The sequence below is a fragment of the Canis lupus genome, chromosome 21 (genome assembly GCF_011100685.1).
Source record: "Canis lupus familiaris isolate Mischka breed German Shepherd chromosome 21, alternate assembly UU_Cfam_GSD_1.0, whole genome shotgun sequence".
NCBI lineage: Eukaryota > Metazoa > Chordata > Mammalia > Carnivora > Canidae > Canis > Canis lupus.
The window spans coordinates 31652815-31669840 of record NC_049242.1 but is presented as its reverse complement, the minus strand read 5'-3'; the positions used below and the strand labels follow the sequence as shown (position 1 = coordinate 31669840).

General features: G+C 40.7%; 1 protein-coding gene across 2 annotated transcripts in view; it reads right to left on the bottom strand.

Moving 5' to 3' along the window:
• SYT9 (synaptotagmin 9) overlaps positions 1 to 17026 on the bottom strand; it is a 192243-nt gene that overhangs the window by 48444 nt on the left and 126773 nt on the right. Inside the window, exons 4-6 of one of the 2 annotated variants that reach the window (XR_005375717.1) lie at positions 5954 to 6074; positions 4378 to 4549; positions 2191 to 2315 (exon numbers count right to left, since the gene is read on the bottom strand). Coding sequence is in view for 1 of the 2 variants with exons in the window: in XM_038568931.1 (XP_038424859.1) it covers positions 2191 to 2320; positions 4378 to 4549; positions 5954 to 6074 (423 nt within the window). In the remaining variant the exon portion in view is untranslated. Of the gene's footprint in view, positions 1 to 2190; positions 2321 to 4377; positions 4550 to 5953; positions 6075 to 17026 lie in introns of both variants that reach the window. The other variant, XM_038568931.1, reaches the window with a different exon arrangement.

The window sequence follows — 17026 nt, the reverse complement described above, 5'->3', positions numbered from 1 at the left end:
TAGGGAATATCTCCTAGGTGAGTAAAGTCAGACAGTGTTTTTTCCTTGGCAGTGAAGGAAGCTCCCAAAGCCCGCTTTCTACACTTCCTGTCGGGTACCATGCATGCGCTGCCAGTTGGGCCCAGCGTGCAACACACCACCCATCCTTACTTCCCAGCAAAGGGCATTGAGAAGGAGTGGCTTGTGCACTGAATCGGGGCTCCTGTCTCAGCCTTACACCAGACCCCTAAACCTCACTCCTTCCCCATCCTGTGTCTAAGAAGCAGGGAGCTCTGTGACACTCCAGATTATAAGCAAGAATTATAGTCAGCAGTGACTCATTAGTGTGCAAAAAGTCTATTACAACTGCTCTGATGGCCACTGCTACTGACAGACTCAGGCGGTATAATAAGCCCACACGTGGACTCCTTTGAGAGCGAGCTCCACGAGAAGCTGAAGAAGCAAGGGGCAGTTGGGTCAGTTTCCATCTCTCAGCTACTTCTCAGGTGCTTCCCAGGGACTGTGGGTCTCCCTTAGGGATTAATTTTGAGTCCAGGAAAGAAAGAGTCCTGGCTTCGATGGCTCAGGGGCAAAGGTGTCCCCAGGGACCTGTAAATGAGGGGGCCCTAGGTGCTGCTCAAATACACCCAGAGGCCCTGAAGCTTAGAATCAATCCATAAGGCCCATACTACTCTTCTCCTTTGGCATCACCTCCAACAAAGGAAAGACTGTCCCTTCCTCCCCAGGCCTGCTGCCTCTCCACAGCCGCCCCACATGTCAACTTCAACCTAAGGCTCCTGACTCTCAGTGGCAGCAGGTCTCACACTGACAAGGCTCTTGCCTTGGCCTCTCAGGATGGCTTTGCAGGGAGCAGAGTTGCCTGCACTGGGAGAATAAGAGGGATGTTCCCTGCCTGGAAGTCATGCTCCCTGGAGTCCTGGGTCTTGGGGGCTCACTTCCCTTCACTTACCAAGAGCAGGAGGTGAGAACACTTCTTGGGCAATCTCACCTCCTTCCTCTGTGTGCTCCTGCAGCACCTACTGTGGGTTTAAGCCTATGACCGTACATTTTAATGATTAGTTTGCATGCCTTCTTCTGTCTCCCTTGTGGTCTATAAGCTCTTCAGGGGAAGGCTGCTTATTCACATCTATTTACTCACAAATGTGACCTAGTGAATGCAATTTGTTTTTGAGAGAATGAGTCAGTAAATAAAAATGAGAGTGGGCCAGTGGGGGATGCATAAAATGAGAAGTAAGTGATGGGCGGAAATGAATGAACGTGTGCGGCAGAATGATGGCCCACCGTATGCAAGTATTCACTCCTCTCTTCTTCCTTGCGCACAGAACCCTGGTTTTTAGTTGGGCATATTTCCAACCAACAAAAGAATCCATTTCCCATATGTGGCCATGTGACTGTTCTATGACTAAGTTAAATATAGGTAGATGTGTTGCACACATCAAGGAAAATCCTTTCAAAGAAAATGTGTGTGCTTTTGTCTTTTGTCTTTTTCAACTTTTCTGTAACCTGGAAGATTTGTGATGGTTGGAGCTTAGCAGCCATGTTATTCAATGAGGTAACCTCAAAACAAAACCAAACCCACAAACCCATACTCGGGCAGTGAAGCAGAAAGACAGAAGTCTAGGTCTCTGTTGATCAGAGAGCCACTATAACACCTAGACTGCCTTCTTCTGGACCTTTTTTTAGGTAAGAGAGAGAGAAATTTCCATTGCATTTTTTTTTTTTTTTAAATCACAGGTAGTTGAGTCTGCTACTAATCAGCTTGTCCAGAATCATAGGTTAATGCTAGAGCCAGTCCTGGAATCCAGACCTCCTCCCTCCCAGTCTCCAGTTCTTTCTGATGCTACACATAAGTCACCATATGGCAACCTGAAACTCCACACTCATCCAGATCTTGCAGATACCTTCCAAATGTCAACCCAAAGCCAATAAACAGGGAATCAGAAAATCCTGATTTTTGAAGACAATCAAAGTGAGGGATGAGTGATCCATGTTTAAAACCTACTAGACAGGTGGGGCACATAGATTCAACCTCAGATTGAATGCAATTTCCAACAGCCCCAGGAAAGGCAACCAGAGAAACCCGTCAGTGACCACAGACCCTGGTACACTCACACTTTTGGTGGCTCCTGCATTTTAACAGCAAAGCATTTATTCTTCCATAAAGTGGAACATGTGGGAGTAGGGTCTCACCTCCACCAGGGAATGCCAGTGTGCGATGGGCTTCCGAGGATATGACAACATTTCACTCCAGTGGTCTCTGCCCAGCCTCTCAGCTTCGTTGCCTACTTGACACACGCCGATGATCTCATTATGACCTACACTGTGAAAATGGCCCACAATAATTTTTGCTTAAAATTTTGGTATGCAACAGCAACAACTACTCAATTAAATGAGTGGGAATTAGGGAAAGGGTGGTTTTTTTCATTCCCTCATTTAAAACTACAGGACCAGCATAACAGGTAATAGAACTTGGGATCCAATACTGTACTTGGTGGTACAGAGAGGAGGAGCAGAGTATGGCCATTATACATCTCAGCTTTTGTCACACTGGCATGGCTTGGCTTGTTCTTGATGCCTGCTAAGGATGACTCTAATTCTAGAACTAGGCTGACCTCTAGGTCTTCAAACCTATATACCAAAGAGGAGACCATCTGAAAGGAGTTCCTTGCATTAATGGCTGCTCAAATTCCCATAAGAGGCAACCAAGTATGGGTAAGGGAGAAGTGCTGTGGAGGGCAGCTGTGGTCTTGAGCTTATAAAGAGGGCAGGGTGGAGATAGCTCCTGGTCTTCTTGCAACCCCTCTCTTCAGAGAACATGTATTCTCATGCCCTATGCTCTTTCCTTCCAAGCTCATCAGTGCTTCTTTGATCCAACTTGATTTCCCTACTGTAGAAAGATAATTTCGCCTGTGTAACATTAGGATTAATACTTCTGAAACTTCCCCTGGGTATGTCCCTGCCTCAGGACAATTTGTCCTCCTTAGCAGTTTTTGTTTGGAAGTCATCTGCATACCTACAATGATAGGACCCATCCTTTAACTCTTTGGGATCCAAACTCATGGACTTTCTTTTCCCTTCCTGCAAAGATGAATGGTTTTTCTCCTTATTTGTTTGTAGGGAATAAGAGTGAGACATGGGTGGGGGAGAGTGAGGGATATTCGAGTCTATGCTCATTAAAATCAGTTGCATGCAGAAGCCCCATGAATTCTGCTATGGATTTTTCCAGGCAGATTCATGAGTTTACTGAGAATTGAATTGAAGCAGAGCTCATATAATCAGATTTGTCGATGCGGGAAACTTGGCAATCGCTTGAAAAAAGCTGGCCTAGGTTTCCACGGTTGGTGGGCAATGGCCCCTCCTGTGGCCTGACACTATTGGTGTTGCATTTCCTGCAGGGAGGACAGGATGAGGTCTATCGCTGGATGTGGGCTGTCACACCCATGGGCAGCTGAGCCAACCCATGGGCTCCCTGCGTTGGAAAATGGGTCTGCTTGACCTAGGCATCAGCTAGAAAGAGTGTTCAGGGAGCTGAAGCTGCCTTACTGACATTTCAGGGGTATGTGGGAAAATTCGTGGCTACAAATAATATTTATAAGATTCTATCAGAAGTCAGAATGATTTTTTATAATTGTGCCCAGACCACGTGGGAGGTTTCCAATTAAAAAGAGCCTGCATTTCAGTCTAATGACTGGTTTAACATGTCTAATTCCCTGTTGGTACTTCCTTTGCATATTAAAATGACTGTTTTTCAAATCTGTCCTTTAAATACACAATTGGCTACAATGCAGGCTATAAATATCTCTTCTGTGCTGTATTAATTAGAAAGTCGAGCATCTTATACATTTTAATGTACCCTGTCATCCATACTGATTCTAGCATTTTCAAGAGAACATTTCTGTTTGCTTTCAGACTTAAGTGGATGGAAATGATCTTTATTAAACACATTGAGAGAAGGGAAAAAATAACAGAGTTATGTATTTAGAAATGCAGCTAAAGGAATCACTCTTCTATTTTGAGTGGAATCTTCCCAAAAAGGCCAGGCAGGATTGCACGGGAGAATATTAAGAGCGGTGGGGCCACGGTTTTCCAGGCTGAGATTCTGAGGAGTGTGCAGGGCCAGAGAAGGGATGAGGCTGGGAGGTGGGGAGGGTGGGGAGGGTGGGGAAGGAGAAAGAAATGAAAAGGGGGAGAGCAAACCACTACAGCAAGGTTTGGAAAATGCTGGCTCCTGGTCAGTCAGCTTTCCCCACGGGGCTCATCTGACTCGGTTCCCACAGCATGGGACCCCAGCTAAGAGTCTGTGGCCACACGCCCCCTCTGCCCTCCCTGCCCTGAGCATGGAAGAGCCACCCTGAGAGAGAGCTCCAGGCATCTCACCGGTCGTAGTCCATGACGGCTATGGACAAGTGGATTTGGTCAATGTTCTCAGGGGGGACGTCAAAGACTATGGCTTCGTTGTAAACAGGATTCAGAGTGTTCCTCTTGGTGGATGTTTTCCTTTTCTTCAGTCGTCTGCCATCACACATCAGGGACACTTTCACGTAGGGATCTGTACAACCATGAGAAGCAGAAAGGATAAATGTGAGGATAAATGTGGATCTGGGGGCCAGTTTCATCACGGCAGAGCTCCACGGACTGTGGGATGCAGAACTCCCTTACCTGCCTATAGACGGGAGTTGAGGATTTTAATTAATATGATGCCTGGGCAGTGATGAGAGTTAGGATAATTAAGACATTCATTCAAGAAAAAGCAAAGGACTCCTCAAAGTGTGTGGAATTTAAAGATAGTGTGAAAACATCTGTTACCGAATAAGAAAACATTCCAGCTCTATGCAAGACCTGCCTGGCTTCCATGGGAAGAGACATCAAGGTGTTCCAAGGCAGGGGAAATGGGCTGCAGGCCTCGACTCTGGGCCACCCCAGAGACTCTTCCTAAACATTAGGTCTTTAGGAAAGGGATGGACAGGATATCTAGATGACAGGGAGACTTGGGGGAGAGCAGGGGCCTCGAGCCCCAGAGCTGCCTGCGGCTGCAAGGAAAGGAAGGCCAAAGACTTGCCTGCAGTGCAACACAAGCACAGGGTGACAGGTGACAAGGCTGGTCTCTGCTTCCAGTGGGACTTTCTGGTTCCGCCTCACTATCCTTCTGCTCAGTGGGTGGGTTCTCTCTCATTACCTGCATAACCATGCACTGCCCTGACTGCCCGTACACCGTCCAGGAGGGACTCAGAAGGGGCCACATCTTTTTTTCTCTTGGAAAAATACTGAAGGACAGTAAACAGGATATATTGCATCCAATACACTTTGGTTTCTGTGATCAATAGCCAGTGGACTGGGTGTTTTAGGACCGTATTTTGAGAGCCTCTGCAGAGGCTGCTTATAAACTTATATAGAAAGAACTGCATGTTGAGGCATTTTTGGTTTAGGGTTTAGAATTTAAGTGTACATGCTTGATTCACTGGTAATACCAAATTATACAGCTCATTGATGGGCCTTTTTTGAGGATATAAGATTGTTTTCAATCTTCGTAGGCCTGAGATGGTAACTTTATATCTGAGGAAGGACCCAGTTAGATAAGCTGTATCAGCATGTGCAAACTATAGGATTAGTTCACAATCATGGTGAAGAAGACCTAAGACAGAATAATAATGATTATTCACATTAGATAGCATTTAGTATGTGCCAGGTACTATTCTTACAATTTTATATGCATTAACTTATTTAATCTTACAACAAGCCGATGAGGCAGATACTGTTATTACTCTCATTTTACAGAAGGAGAGTCTAAAGTGCAGAGAGGTTAAGGGACTTGCCCAAGGTCACACAGCCATGAGGTCTAGCACTGGGACTGAACCTAGGTAGTTTGGTTCCATGCACCTCGTTACTCTACTAGAGACTTCATGAGCACTACATTAGAAGCCTATGAGGAAGTCCGAATTTGAGAATGTCCTACCTGATGCTCCTGTTATGTCCATTGCCTTTAAATTCCTTGCTTTTATAATGGTAATGGTCAGCCTGCCAGCAGTTGGAAGATAGCAGAGGGAAAACATCAACTCTCCAAGATCCACATTGTCCTGTGAGAAAGCACAAACTGATGCATTAGAAAGTGTCCTGAGCCTTGTCTGTACACGGATCAGCTGTGGGGCAGCCCTGGAAGGGATAGCACTTCTGCTCCTCTTGTGAGTCCCCGGTATCTCTCCCTTCATGTCAGTCACAAGGAGAGGAACAGGTGCTTGGACTTGGGGGTCCCTGCCCCCAAGGAAGTATAGCCCCTGCTCAGATGGCAGGGCTATGGAGCCACGCAGGGCCTCTACCACTCTCTAGCTGGCAGCTTGCAGCCCTGCTCAGCCTCACATAGGTCCCTGCAGCCCTGAATGTAGCCCCCAGGGATGAAGCCCCCAAAGCCTCAACTCTTCTCCACAGAGTCCCCCATGTGGCTCCATTCACAGTCCCACCACAATCCCCCAGGGTCCCCAGGACAAAGCTGCCTGAAGAGCTGCTCTATAGGTGTGCACAGCCCCACCAACAGCCCAGACATACTCTGCACACAGCCCCACACTGCCTTCTGCAGCGTCTCAAACAGCTCCCCATTTAGTCCCTCCCTGCTTCCTCTAGAGCTTCCCCCATAGTTTTTCCCACAGGCCCCACATCAGTCCACAAAGTCCTTCAGATAGTCAGCAGCCATATACCTCCTTCCTTTACAGTCCTACATACGCCCTAACACAGGACTGCCATACTTCCACACACTCCTGCAAACACTGCACCCCCAAAACACACACTGGTGCATGCACGTGCACACACACACACACACACACAGACACAACCCTCCACCCACCAGAGCACTGCACACAAACTGGTCATATACTATGTGTGTAGGCCAACATACAGTTCTGCTCTATCCTGAAATACTTAGTCTCTACCATCTGGTTCTAGACAAGCACTCTGCAGAAGGCTGAGAGTGGCACCCCTTGACCCATATGTGCCATTCACAGTCCTAGACACATCCAGACATTCACTTGGCCCTGTCCAGCCTCAGATAGAACCCTGTGTAGGCTCCACACAGGGAGAGGGGTGATGACCCCCTACTGCTGGCCTCGGGGCCTCCCACCTGGCTATACTTCTTATTTTCTCTTGGTGTGTCCCATGAGGAGCCCCTGCTTCCCTCTGCTGGGGAACACATCTCCCCAGGCAGTGTGCAGTGGTTCAAATAGGAGGTTCTCTTCCTCCTCCTTAGCCCAAGGAGAGTGTTATCAGAAAGGGGGAAAAAAGCCAGTTCATTTAGTTTCAATTTCTGTGATACCTAATGCTATCGAGCTGGGTGCCTGTGTCTAATTAATACAGTTTCATACTGACAATGCTCTGGGGAGTCTGGGTTTTGCCCTCAACATCCACAGCCTCCCCTCCCCTCCTCCATTCGCCAAGGATGCTTCTATTTTTAGAAGCAAAGATTCAGTTCTGGAAGGTGACCTTGCCCAACCTCCCTGCCTTGACCGCTTCTGCAGGATGATGAGGCGAAGGGAATCTGTTTGGTCGCTAAGGCAGATGGATTGCTCTGCATCTTCGTGCATTGCTTGCCTTTTGTAAATAAATGACCTCACTTTGCAGGCAAGGCTTTCCTGTATTCTGAAGCCCGGATCTCAAGAGACCCAGGTAACTGGTCCTTTCCCTCTGGGGTAGAGTGAGGAGGAGAGACAAGGATTCTACAGGAGAGGGGGTGTCACACGGGGTGGACACTGGACAGTTTCATGCTGCTGGACTCCCCATTGCAGGACAAGTATGTGGTCTCCCTAAAAAGGGAAGATCTGACCCAGCTTCCTGCTGGTGGTAGAGGAGAAAGAGAAACAACAGCTGTTCCTACAAATTATCTTTTTCCTTCTACATTCCCTGTCCTATTCCTTTGCCCTTTGATTTCTGTCTTAAGCAAAAAGGCTAAAACACCTGTTCCTCCCTCAGCATTCTGATCACTGCTCCTTGATCACCACCACTTCCTCTCCTCCTGCCCAGAAAATCAGAGTTTGACAAAGTAAAACAGGAGTGACCAAAATCATGCCTATGAAGCTTAATCGTCACTAGCATACAATTCTGGAAGACCTGGGCTTACCCAAGCTCTGTAGGGTTCGAGATGTGCATGCCAGACCCTGCCCTCAAGCCCAGTGCACATGCTGAATGTGACGAGTCCGTTACTTTGTGCTAAGTACATTTTTTTCCCCAATATAAACCACATTCACAAATACTCATAATATGGCTCTTTGCTCATAATTTAAAAGAAAAAAAAATCAAGCTTCAGACCTGGTGAGACAGTATTTGAAAAGTCAACTAGGACTAAAATCCACATTTTTACTTAAAACCCCCCAAACCCCAGAAAATTAAAATGTAGTTACCGAGGAGAAAATGCTTGATTTGATTTCCAAGTGCTTTAAAAATAAAAGTTAACATTTTCTAAGTCATGAAAGTAAAAATGATGATAAAATTCAAATATAGAAACTTTTAGTGAAACAGTAATCATCCCCCTTTCTTATGCATATAACATCTATGTCACTCCTATCCTCAGAGTAACACTGTGAATAATTGTTATTTTCTTTTCATCCATCCATCCAACCATCCACTCACTCACTTATTCCTTTAGTATTGGCTATGGTTGTGATGGTTGAACATTGCTCTTTTCCAGGTGCTGGGAGCTGTTTTTGCAGTGGGGGAACAACAGACACAGTCCCTTAAGGACAGATGGGCTTGCAGGGATATGCAACAGGAGTAGATGGAGCCTAATGTTAATTCTACTTTTTCCTCACCCCCTGATGTTGATTTGGGATCAAGAACCTATAGATTCTGATGTTTGCAAACACTCCCTTAAACCAATGGTTCTTAACTAGGAGCAGTGTTGCTCCCCTGGGAGGACATTTGGCACTATCTGGAGAAATATTTTATTGTTACAACGGGGGAGGCAAGTGTTACTGGTATCTTGCAGGTGGAGTCCAGGGATGCTGCTAAACATCCTACAATGCACATGGCAGCTCCTTCCTGCAAAGAATTATTTGGTTCAAAATGTCAATAGTTTCAAGGTTGAGAAACTGCCCTACACAGAAGTGCCTAATATTATTCATAAAAATTCTTCCAGAGTGCTGATAAAAGTCAAATATAAAAGGGTGATGGAGTATTTGGCTTCTTTTTCGGCTTGACAGGAATCAGATATGTAGAGTGTCACTGGTGGCTGTGTGCCCTGGCGGATACAAGGGGAAAGAAAATGTCATATAAAGAAATGCTTCATTTGCTCCTGCTTTGTGTAGCCAAGTTCAGTATTGATAGCAAAATACATTAAGAATTTATAGCAAGTGTGTGTGAATTCTCTACCTGCCAATTTGTAATGTGGTATGTTTACCTACAGTGGTCCATGATAGCTCTAGTTTTTGTCTAATTAGAGCACTTCTGCATTCCTCTTCTTAGGTTCTTCTGGTGAGCAACTTTCCAATTCTATGAAGTTTTAGAACAGCTGCTGCAAAGCTCAGCAAAATATTCATGCCCTTGTCCACTGTTGTCTATTCAGGGATGAGTATAAAACCCAAGCAAGGCCACTTGCAGTCCTCTCTGGGATTGGAAAATTGATACTGAAATGGAGAAATTATCATTTTATTGGGATTACTCATTGAGATGATATGAAAGTAGGATTGTAAGGTTCTTGTACTGTATATAGCACACATAGTATAATATTGCTTTAAGTTAGGTTGTTCGTATATATTAAAGATGTACACTATAAGTCCACAAGAAATGATTAAAGTATTAAAAGGATTTATAGCTAACATGCCAAAAAAGGAGATAAAATGGATGCTTTAAAAATATTAAATTAATCCAAAAGAAGACAGGAAAAAAAGGGAAAGAGAATAAGATTAGAAGAGACAAATCTGACAGAAATAGAAAACAAATGAGATGGTAAATTTAAACCCACTATTTCCACAAACACATTAAATATAAATGATTTAAGCATCCAGATAAAATGCAAAGATTGATTCAGTAAAAAAGCAAGACTCAATTTTATGGTCTCTACAAGAAATGTACTTTGAATATAAAGATATAAGTAGATTAAAAGTAAAAGAATAAAAAAAGATATGCCATACTAACACTAATAAAAAATCTGGGGTGGCTATATTAATATCAGACAAAGTATATGTCAGAGCAATGAATATTACCAGGGCAAAGAGAATTGTTTCATCATCATAAAGGGTCATTTCATCAAAAGCACATGACAATTCTAAATATTTATGCACCAGATAGAGCACTCTCAAAATACATAAAGCAAAAGATGACTGAATTGTGAGAACAGACAAGCTATAGTTAGAGGTTTGAATACTTGAACAACTCTGTCAACTAACTCAGTGTAACCAGTGGCATTACAAAAGCACTAAACAGCAGCAGAATACACATCCTTTCCAAGGGCACCCAGAACCCAAACAAGAAAGACTATGTTCTGGTCCATAAAACAAGTCTCAAATTTGAGAAGATTCAAAGTATATTTTCTGGCCTCAGTGGAAATGAATTGGAAGTCAATAATAAAAAGGCATCTGGAAAATCTCCAAATATTTTGAACTAAGTATCATACTTGTAAATAATCCATGGATCAAAGAAGAAATCAAAAAAGGAATTAGAAATTATTTAGAACTGAATTGAAATGAAAACACGATATATTAAAATTTGTGAAAAGCAGCTAAAGCAGCAGTTAGGAGGAAATTTATACCACCAAAATGCCTATATTATAACAAAAAAAGTTCAGATCAATGACCTCAGCTTCCATTCTAAGAATTAAGAAGAAAAAAATAAATAAATGAAAATTAAAAAGATTAATAAAAACAAAGTAAGTAGGGCAACCCGGGTGGCTCAGCAGTTTAGTGCCGTCTTCAGCCCCTGGCGTGATCCTGGAGACCTGGGATCAAGTCCCACGACAGGCTCCCTGCCTGAAGCCTGCTTCTCCCTCTGCCTCTCTCTCTCTGTCTCTGTGTCTCTCGTGGGTAAATAAATAAAATCTTTATTAAAAAAAAAAAGTAAGTAGAAGAAAGGAAATAACAAAGATTAGGTAAAATAATGTAAGATGTATATTTCAAACAATAGAGTACTCACTAAAAAACTAATTGGTAAAACAAAGCAAGACCTAACTATATATGCTGTCTACAGGAAATCCACTTAAACTATCATGACAAAGATAAGTCAAAAAGACTAAAAACAATTAGGCTATATAAACACTAATCTAAAGAAAGTTTTAGAGGCTATATTAATATCAAAGAAGATTTCAAACCAAGGAACAATACTAGGAAGGGAAGGTTAAATCATCAAGAGGACATAATCTTAAATGTGTATATATTCATCAATAAAAATTCAAAATACATTAAACAAATCTGATAGAATTAAGAGAGGAAATAGGCAAACCCACAAGTAAAGGTAGAGATTTCAACACTGCTCTTTCAGTAATTGATTGAATAAACAAGCAGAAAAGAAGTAAGGATATAAAAGACCTGAGCAATAATATTGAACAGCTTGGCCTAATTGTCATTTACTTTACCCATTATTATTCCATTTAATAACAACAAAATTCATATTCTTTTCAATTATACACCAAACAGTCACCAAGATAAACTACGTTCTGGGCCATAAAAATAATTCTCATTAAATTCAAGAGGATTGAAATCACACAAAGTATTTTCCAAATAAGACTAAAATTAAACTACAATGCAATCATAGCTATCTGGAAAACCCACAAATACTTGAGAATTAAAAAATACTTCTCTAAATTATGTACAAGTCAAATAAAAAAATATAAAGGATATTAAAAATTATTTTGAAAGGAATAAAAATGAAAATATATCAAAATTTGTAGGACACAGACAAAGCAGGGCTTATGGGAAAACATACTTACATTTTTGGGACACTTGGATACCTCAGTTGGTTGAGCCTCTGACTCTTGATTTCAGTTCAGGTCATGAGCTCATATATCATGAGATAGAGCCCGGGCATCAAGCTCCGTGCTCAGTGGGGGTCTGCTTGAAGATTCTCTCCTTCTGCCCCTTCCCCTGCTGTTTCTCTCTCACACAAATAAATAAATCTTTAAAAAATGCTTACATTCAAACAGAGGTATCATTTCAAAACAATGATCTGATCTTCAACTTAGGAACACAAAAACAAGAGAAAATTGAACACAACATAGATAGGAAGGAAATAATAAATATAAGAGTAGAGAACAATGAAATATAAAAAATGGAAACACCTAGAGGAAAACCAATGAAACCAATATCCTAATAAGACTGATCAGGAGTGGGCAGCCTGGGTGGCTCAGCGGTTTAGCACTGCCTTCAGCCCAGGGTGTGGTCCTGGAGATCTGGGATCGAGTCCCATGTCGGGCTCCCTGCATGGGGCCTGCTTCTCCCTCTGCCTGTGTCTGTGGCTCTCTCTCTCTCTCTCTCTCTCTCTCTCTGTCTCTCTGTGTGTGTGTCTCTCATGAATAAATAAATTAAATCTTAAAAAAAAAAAAGACTGATCAGGAGCAAAAATTAGGAAATACTAATCATCAATATAAAAAATGGAATTGGGTACATCTACACAGATACATCTACACAGATTATAATTATAGACACTAAAATAATAATAAGGAAATATTATGAACATATTATCCCAATTAATCTGACAACATATATAAAATGAACAAATTACTTGAAAGCCAAAAACTCATACTAAAGGAAAAGATAGATAACCTCATTGTTTTCTTTCCACTAAATAAACTGAAGTCATAGTTAAAAACCTTTTCACAAAGAAAAGTCAAGCCCATTTAAGAAGGAAATAATGCCAATTCTATATAAGCTGTCCCAGAAAACTGAAGAGGTGGGAACATTTCCCAACTCATTATACAAAGACAGCAATATCCTGATACTAAAACTGGACAAAGATATTATAAGAAAACTACAGACTAGCATCCTCATGGACACAGATACAATTATCCTTAATAACATCTTAGCAAACTAAACCCAGCAATATATTAAATAGGAGATATATCCTGAACTAGTGGGATTTATCCTGGGGATGCAAGTTTAGCTTACCACTTGAAAATATTAATCAAAGTAAATCACCATATCAACATACAATAAAGGAAAGACCGTATCGACAAACACAAAACAAACCTTTGAAAAAAGTCGATACCCATTCAGGATAGATGCTCTCAGGAAACGAGCAAGACATCTATAAAATATTACAGTTAACATTTAATTTAATGATGATAGACTTTCTCCCCTAAGATTAGGGAACAAGGCTGGGACATCTGCTCTCACCACTTCTATTCGACACTGTGCAAAAGAGTCCAGCCAGTGAAATAAGGCAGAAATTAAAAACATATACCTTAAAAAGGAAGAAGTGAAACTGTTTTATTTGCAGATGCAATGATGGTTTACAGAGAAAGTCCTTAGGAATCTATACAAAGCTACAAAAACAAGTTTAGCAAGGCCAACAAGATTAATACAAAAGCAACATTATTTCTATATACTAGAAATGAAACAATTAAGAATTCAAATTTAAAAATACATTTACATTTATTTATATTATTAAAAAAATTTTTTTTGAGAGAGAGACAGCATGCGAGTGGGGAACTGCAGAGAAAGAAGGAGAAAGAGAAATCTTAAGAAGATTCTCTAAGCTCAGCACAGAGCTGGATGCGGGCCTTGATCCCACAACCCTGAGATCATGACCTGAGCTGAAATCAAGAATCAAATACTAAACCAACTACCACCCAGGTACCCCCCCAAATATATTTAAGTTTATACTCTCACAGATAAATTTAGCAAATTATGTGCAACATCTATACAATGAAAACTACAAAACACTGCTGAGAAAAATTAGATAGGGGACATAAATATATGGAGATATAATCTACATTCAAGAGATTCAATATCATTAAGATATCAATTCTTCCATAATCTATAAATGCAATGCAATTCCAATCAAAAGCTCAACATACCATTTGCAGATGTTGACAAACTGATTCTAAAATGTATGTGAAAATATAAAGAACCTAGAATAATCAAAATAATTTTGTAAAAAAAATTGAAGGACTTAATACTACCTGCCTATGAAGCACAGAATAAAATCACAGTAATCAATAATCAAGGAGGTGTTGGCAAAAGGACAGACATACTGATGAACAGAACAGCATGAAGGGGCCAGAATTAGACCCTCATTTATCTGGTCAGGTGATTTTCTAGAGAGGGGCCACATAATTTAATAAAGGATACTCTTTTAAACAAATAGTACTGGAATAGTTGGATATCTATTTGGAATAACAATAACAAAAGAACCATGACCTTCCTTCACATGATAGGAAAGAATTTGATGGAAAGGATCATGTAAGAACTGAAACTATGAAAGTGCTAGAAGAAAGCCCAAGAGTAAATAAGAGTAAATATTTGTGACTTTGGATTAGATTCCTTAGATGGACATTAAAAGCACAAAGCATAATAGAAAAAAACTAAAAAATACTGTACGTCACCAATGTTAAAAATCTTTTGCTCTTCAAACTCATACTTAGGAAAGGCAGAGGTTAAGTAAGCCACAGGCGGAAGGATTATATTTGCATAACATACAACCAATAAAGGACTTATATCCAGAATTCCTACAACTCAGAGAAGGAACCTAACAAAAATATGGGCAAAATAGCTGAACAGGCATTTCACCAAAATTACATTAAACCACAGTGACATACCACCACACACCCATTAGAACAGCTAAAATGAAAGACTGACAATATGACTTATTGCCCAGGATGCAGAGCAATTGACTCTCACAAGCTCTGCTGGAAATGCATAATGTTGAAACTACTTTGGAAAAACTGTCTGGCGATTCCCCTAAGCTACACATACACTTGTTGAATGACCCAGAAATCCCACACCTGGTTATTTTTCCATCCACATATCCAACCAAAGATTTGTATGCAATTGTTGTGAGACCAAACCAAAAGAAACCCAAATGGCAAATGGACAAAGTGTGGTATGTTCATACAAAGGAATACTACTCAGCAACTAAAAGGAAAACCATTAGTAAAAACAAAAAAACAAAAAAACAAAAAAACAAAAACAGGAATACATTGTAAAAGCGTTATGTTGAGTGAAAGGATCTACACACAAAAGGCAACACTGCATGATTCCCTTTATGTCAAATTCTGGGAAAAGCAAAATAACAGTGACATAAAGTCATCCCTGGGAATTAGGGACTGGGGGGTGGGAGGAGGGGATTGACTGCAGCAGCACTGGGAAACCTTTGACAGAAATATTTTATGCCACTATTATGGTGATGGTTACATGACTGTATACATGTGACAAAACTTGTGCACTTAAAATTGGTGAGTTTCATTGTGTATAAATTAATGATGGGCATTAAAAATTCTGAAAAGACACATTTTGCAGAGGACTATACTCTTCTAATTTTATTGCCTTGAGTTCAGAGAATACGTCTTAATGATTTCAACCATTTAAAATATTATGTTATTCTATCCTATCCTGTCCCATTCACTTGTGCTTAAATGTGCTCAGTGTGTATTCTCCATCTGCCAGGGCCAAATTTCTATGTAGATTAAATCAGGCTTGTTAATTTTGTATCTGAATCTTCTTCCTCCCAGAATTTAATTAATTATGCTTTTTGTCTTTTAAAATATGTTTTTGTTTTTGTTTTTGTTTTTGTTTTGCTATTCAATTATGTTTCCCAGCCAAATTAACTAACATTTAAACTATGGCTAAAATATTTTCATTTCTTTGCTTACTGAAGTTTCTTAAAACCCACATCATCCCCCCGCCCCTTTTAGATACATTTTTCATTTTGCTTGAGTATGTCCTTGAGACCTTTTTTTCCAGTGAGTGCTCATAGACAGTTAAAAGAATCTTTATTGTCTAATTCTTAAAAGAAAGTTGGCTGGGTACAAAATTTAGGTTAAAATTATTTTTTCTTAGAATCATTTTACATTGTCGCAATGTCTCTAAGAACTTCATGTTCCAGCTGGGGTGTTTGATGCCATTCTTTTGTAGATTTTTTTTTCCTTTCAAGAAGGTTTTAAGATTGTCTCTTTGTACTTTTACTTTGTACTTAAACCTTCAGAAATTTCCCCAAAAGGTATTTGGATAACTTTTCACTGATCTTGTTTGGCTCTCAATGATCTATGTTAATTAGAATTCTTTCTTTTCTTTTAATGTCTTTTTCTCCAGTGATCAGTTGATCTATTTGTTTATTTTGGACCATGATGGTGGTTTTTCTCGGATATCCCTAGTTGTCTATCTATATAATCAAAGGGTCAAAGCAAAAGTCTACTACTGCTTTGACCTTTGCAGTTCCTTTACTATTATTTTATGAGGGGTTCCAAGAGGGAGTAGAGGCAATCTCATATTTTTCATCTGATGCATTTAACTAGTTCTGATTAATTATTCTTTAATGCTACTTGTGTAATATTAACATCACAAAATTACTGGACTTTGGCTTTTAGAAGGTTACAAAAATTAGGCAAAGAGAATCATTATTGACAGACTTTTGATACCCCAGTTTCCTCAATATTTTTAAGTACCACTGTACTGGAGGTTCCCAAGATGACTCTCAGTTTTGATGATTCACTAAAAGGACTCTTAGAACCTAGAAAGGCTGTTATTCCCACAGCTATGGTTTATTACAGCAGAACTCAGATTAAAATCAACAAAGGAAAAAGATACATAGGGTGGAGTCCAGGAAAAACCAGGCATGAGTTTCCAGTTGGCTTCTCCCAGTGGAGTCACACAGATAGCACCTAATTCTCTCGGCCATGATGTGTGATGACACATATCAACTATTGCCAACTGGGAAACTTATCTAAACCCTGATGTCCAAGGTTCATATCGTGGGTGGCAAAGAATGTCCACATGACTGACTTTAACTAGTCAGTATTCATTCTCCTCATCAGAGGTCAAAAAGCATGGCTCAGGGCCCTACATGAACAAAAACAGGTGTTCACCATTATCATATTGTTAATGTAAAATATCTGGTGTGG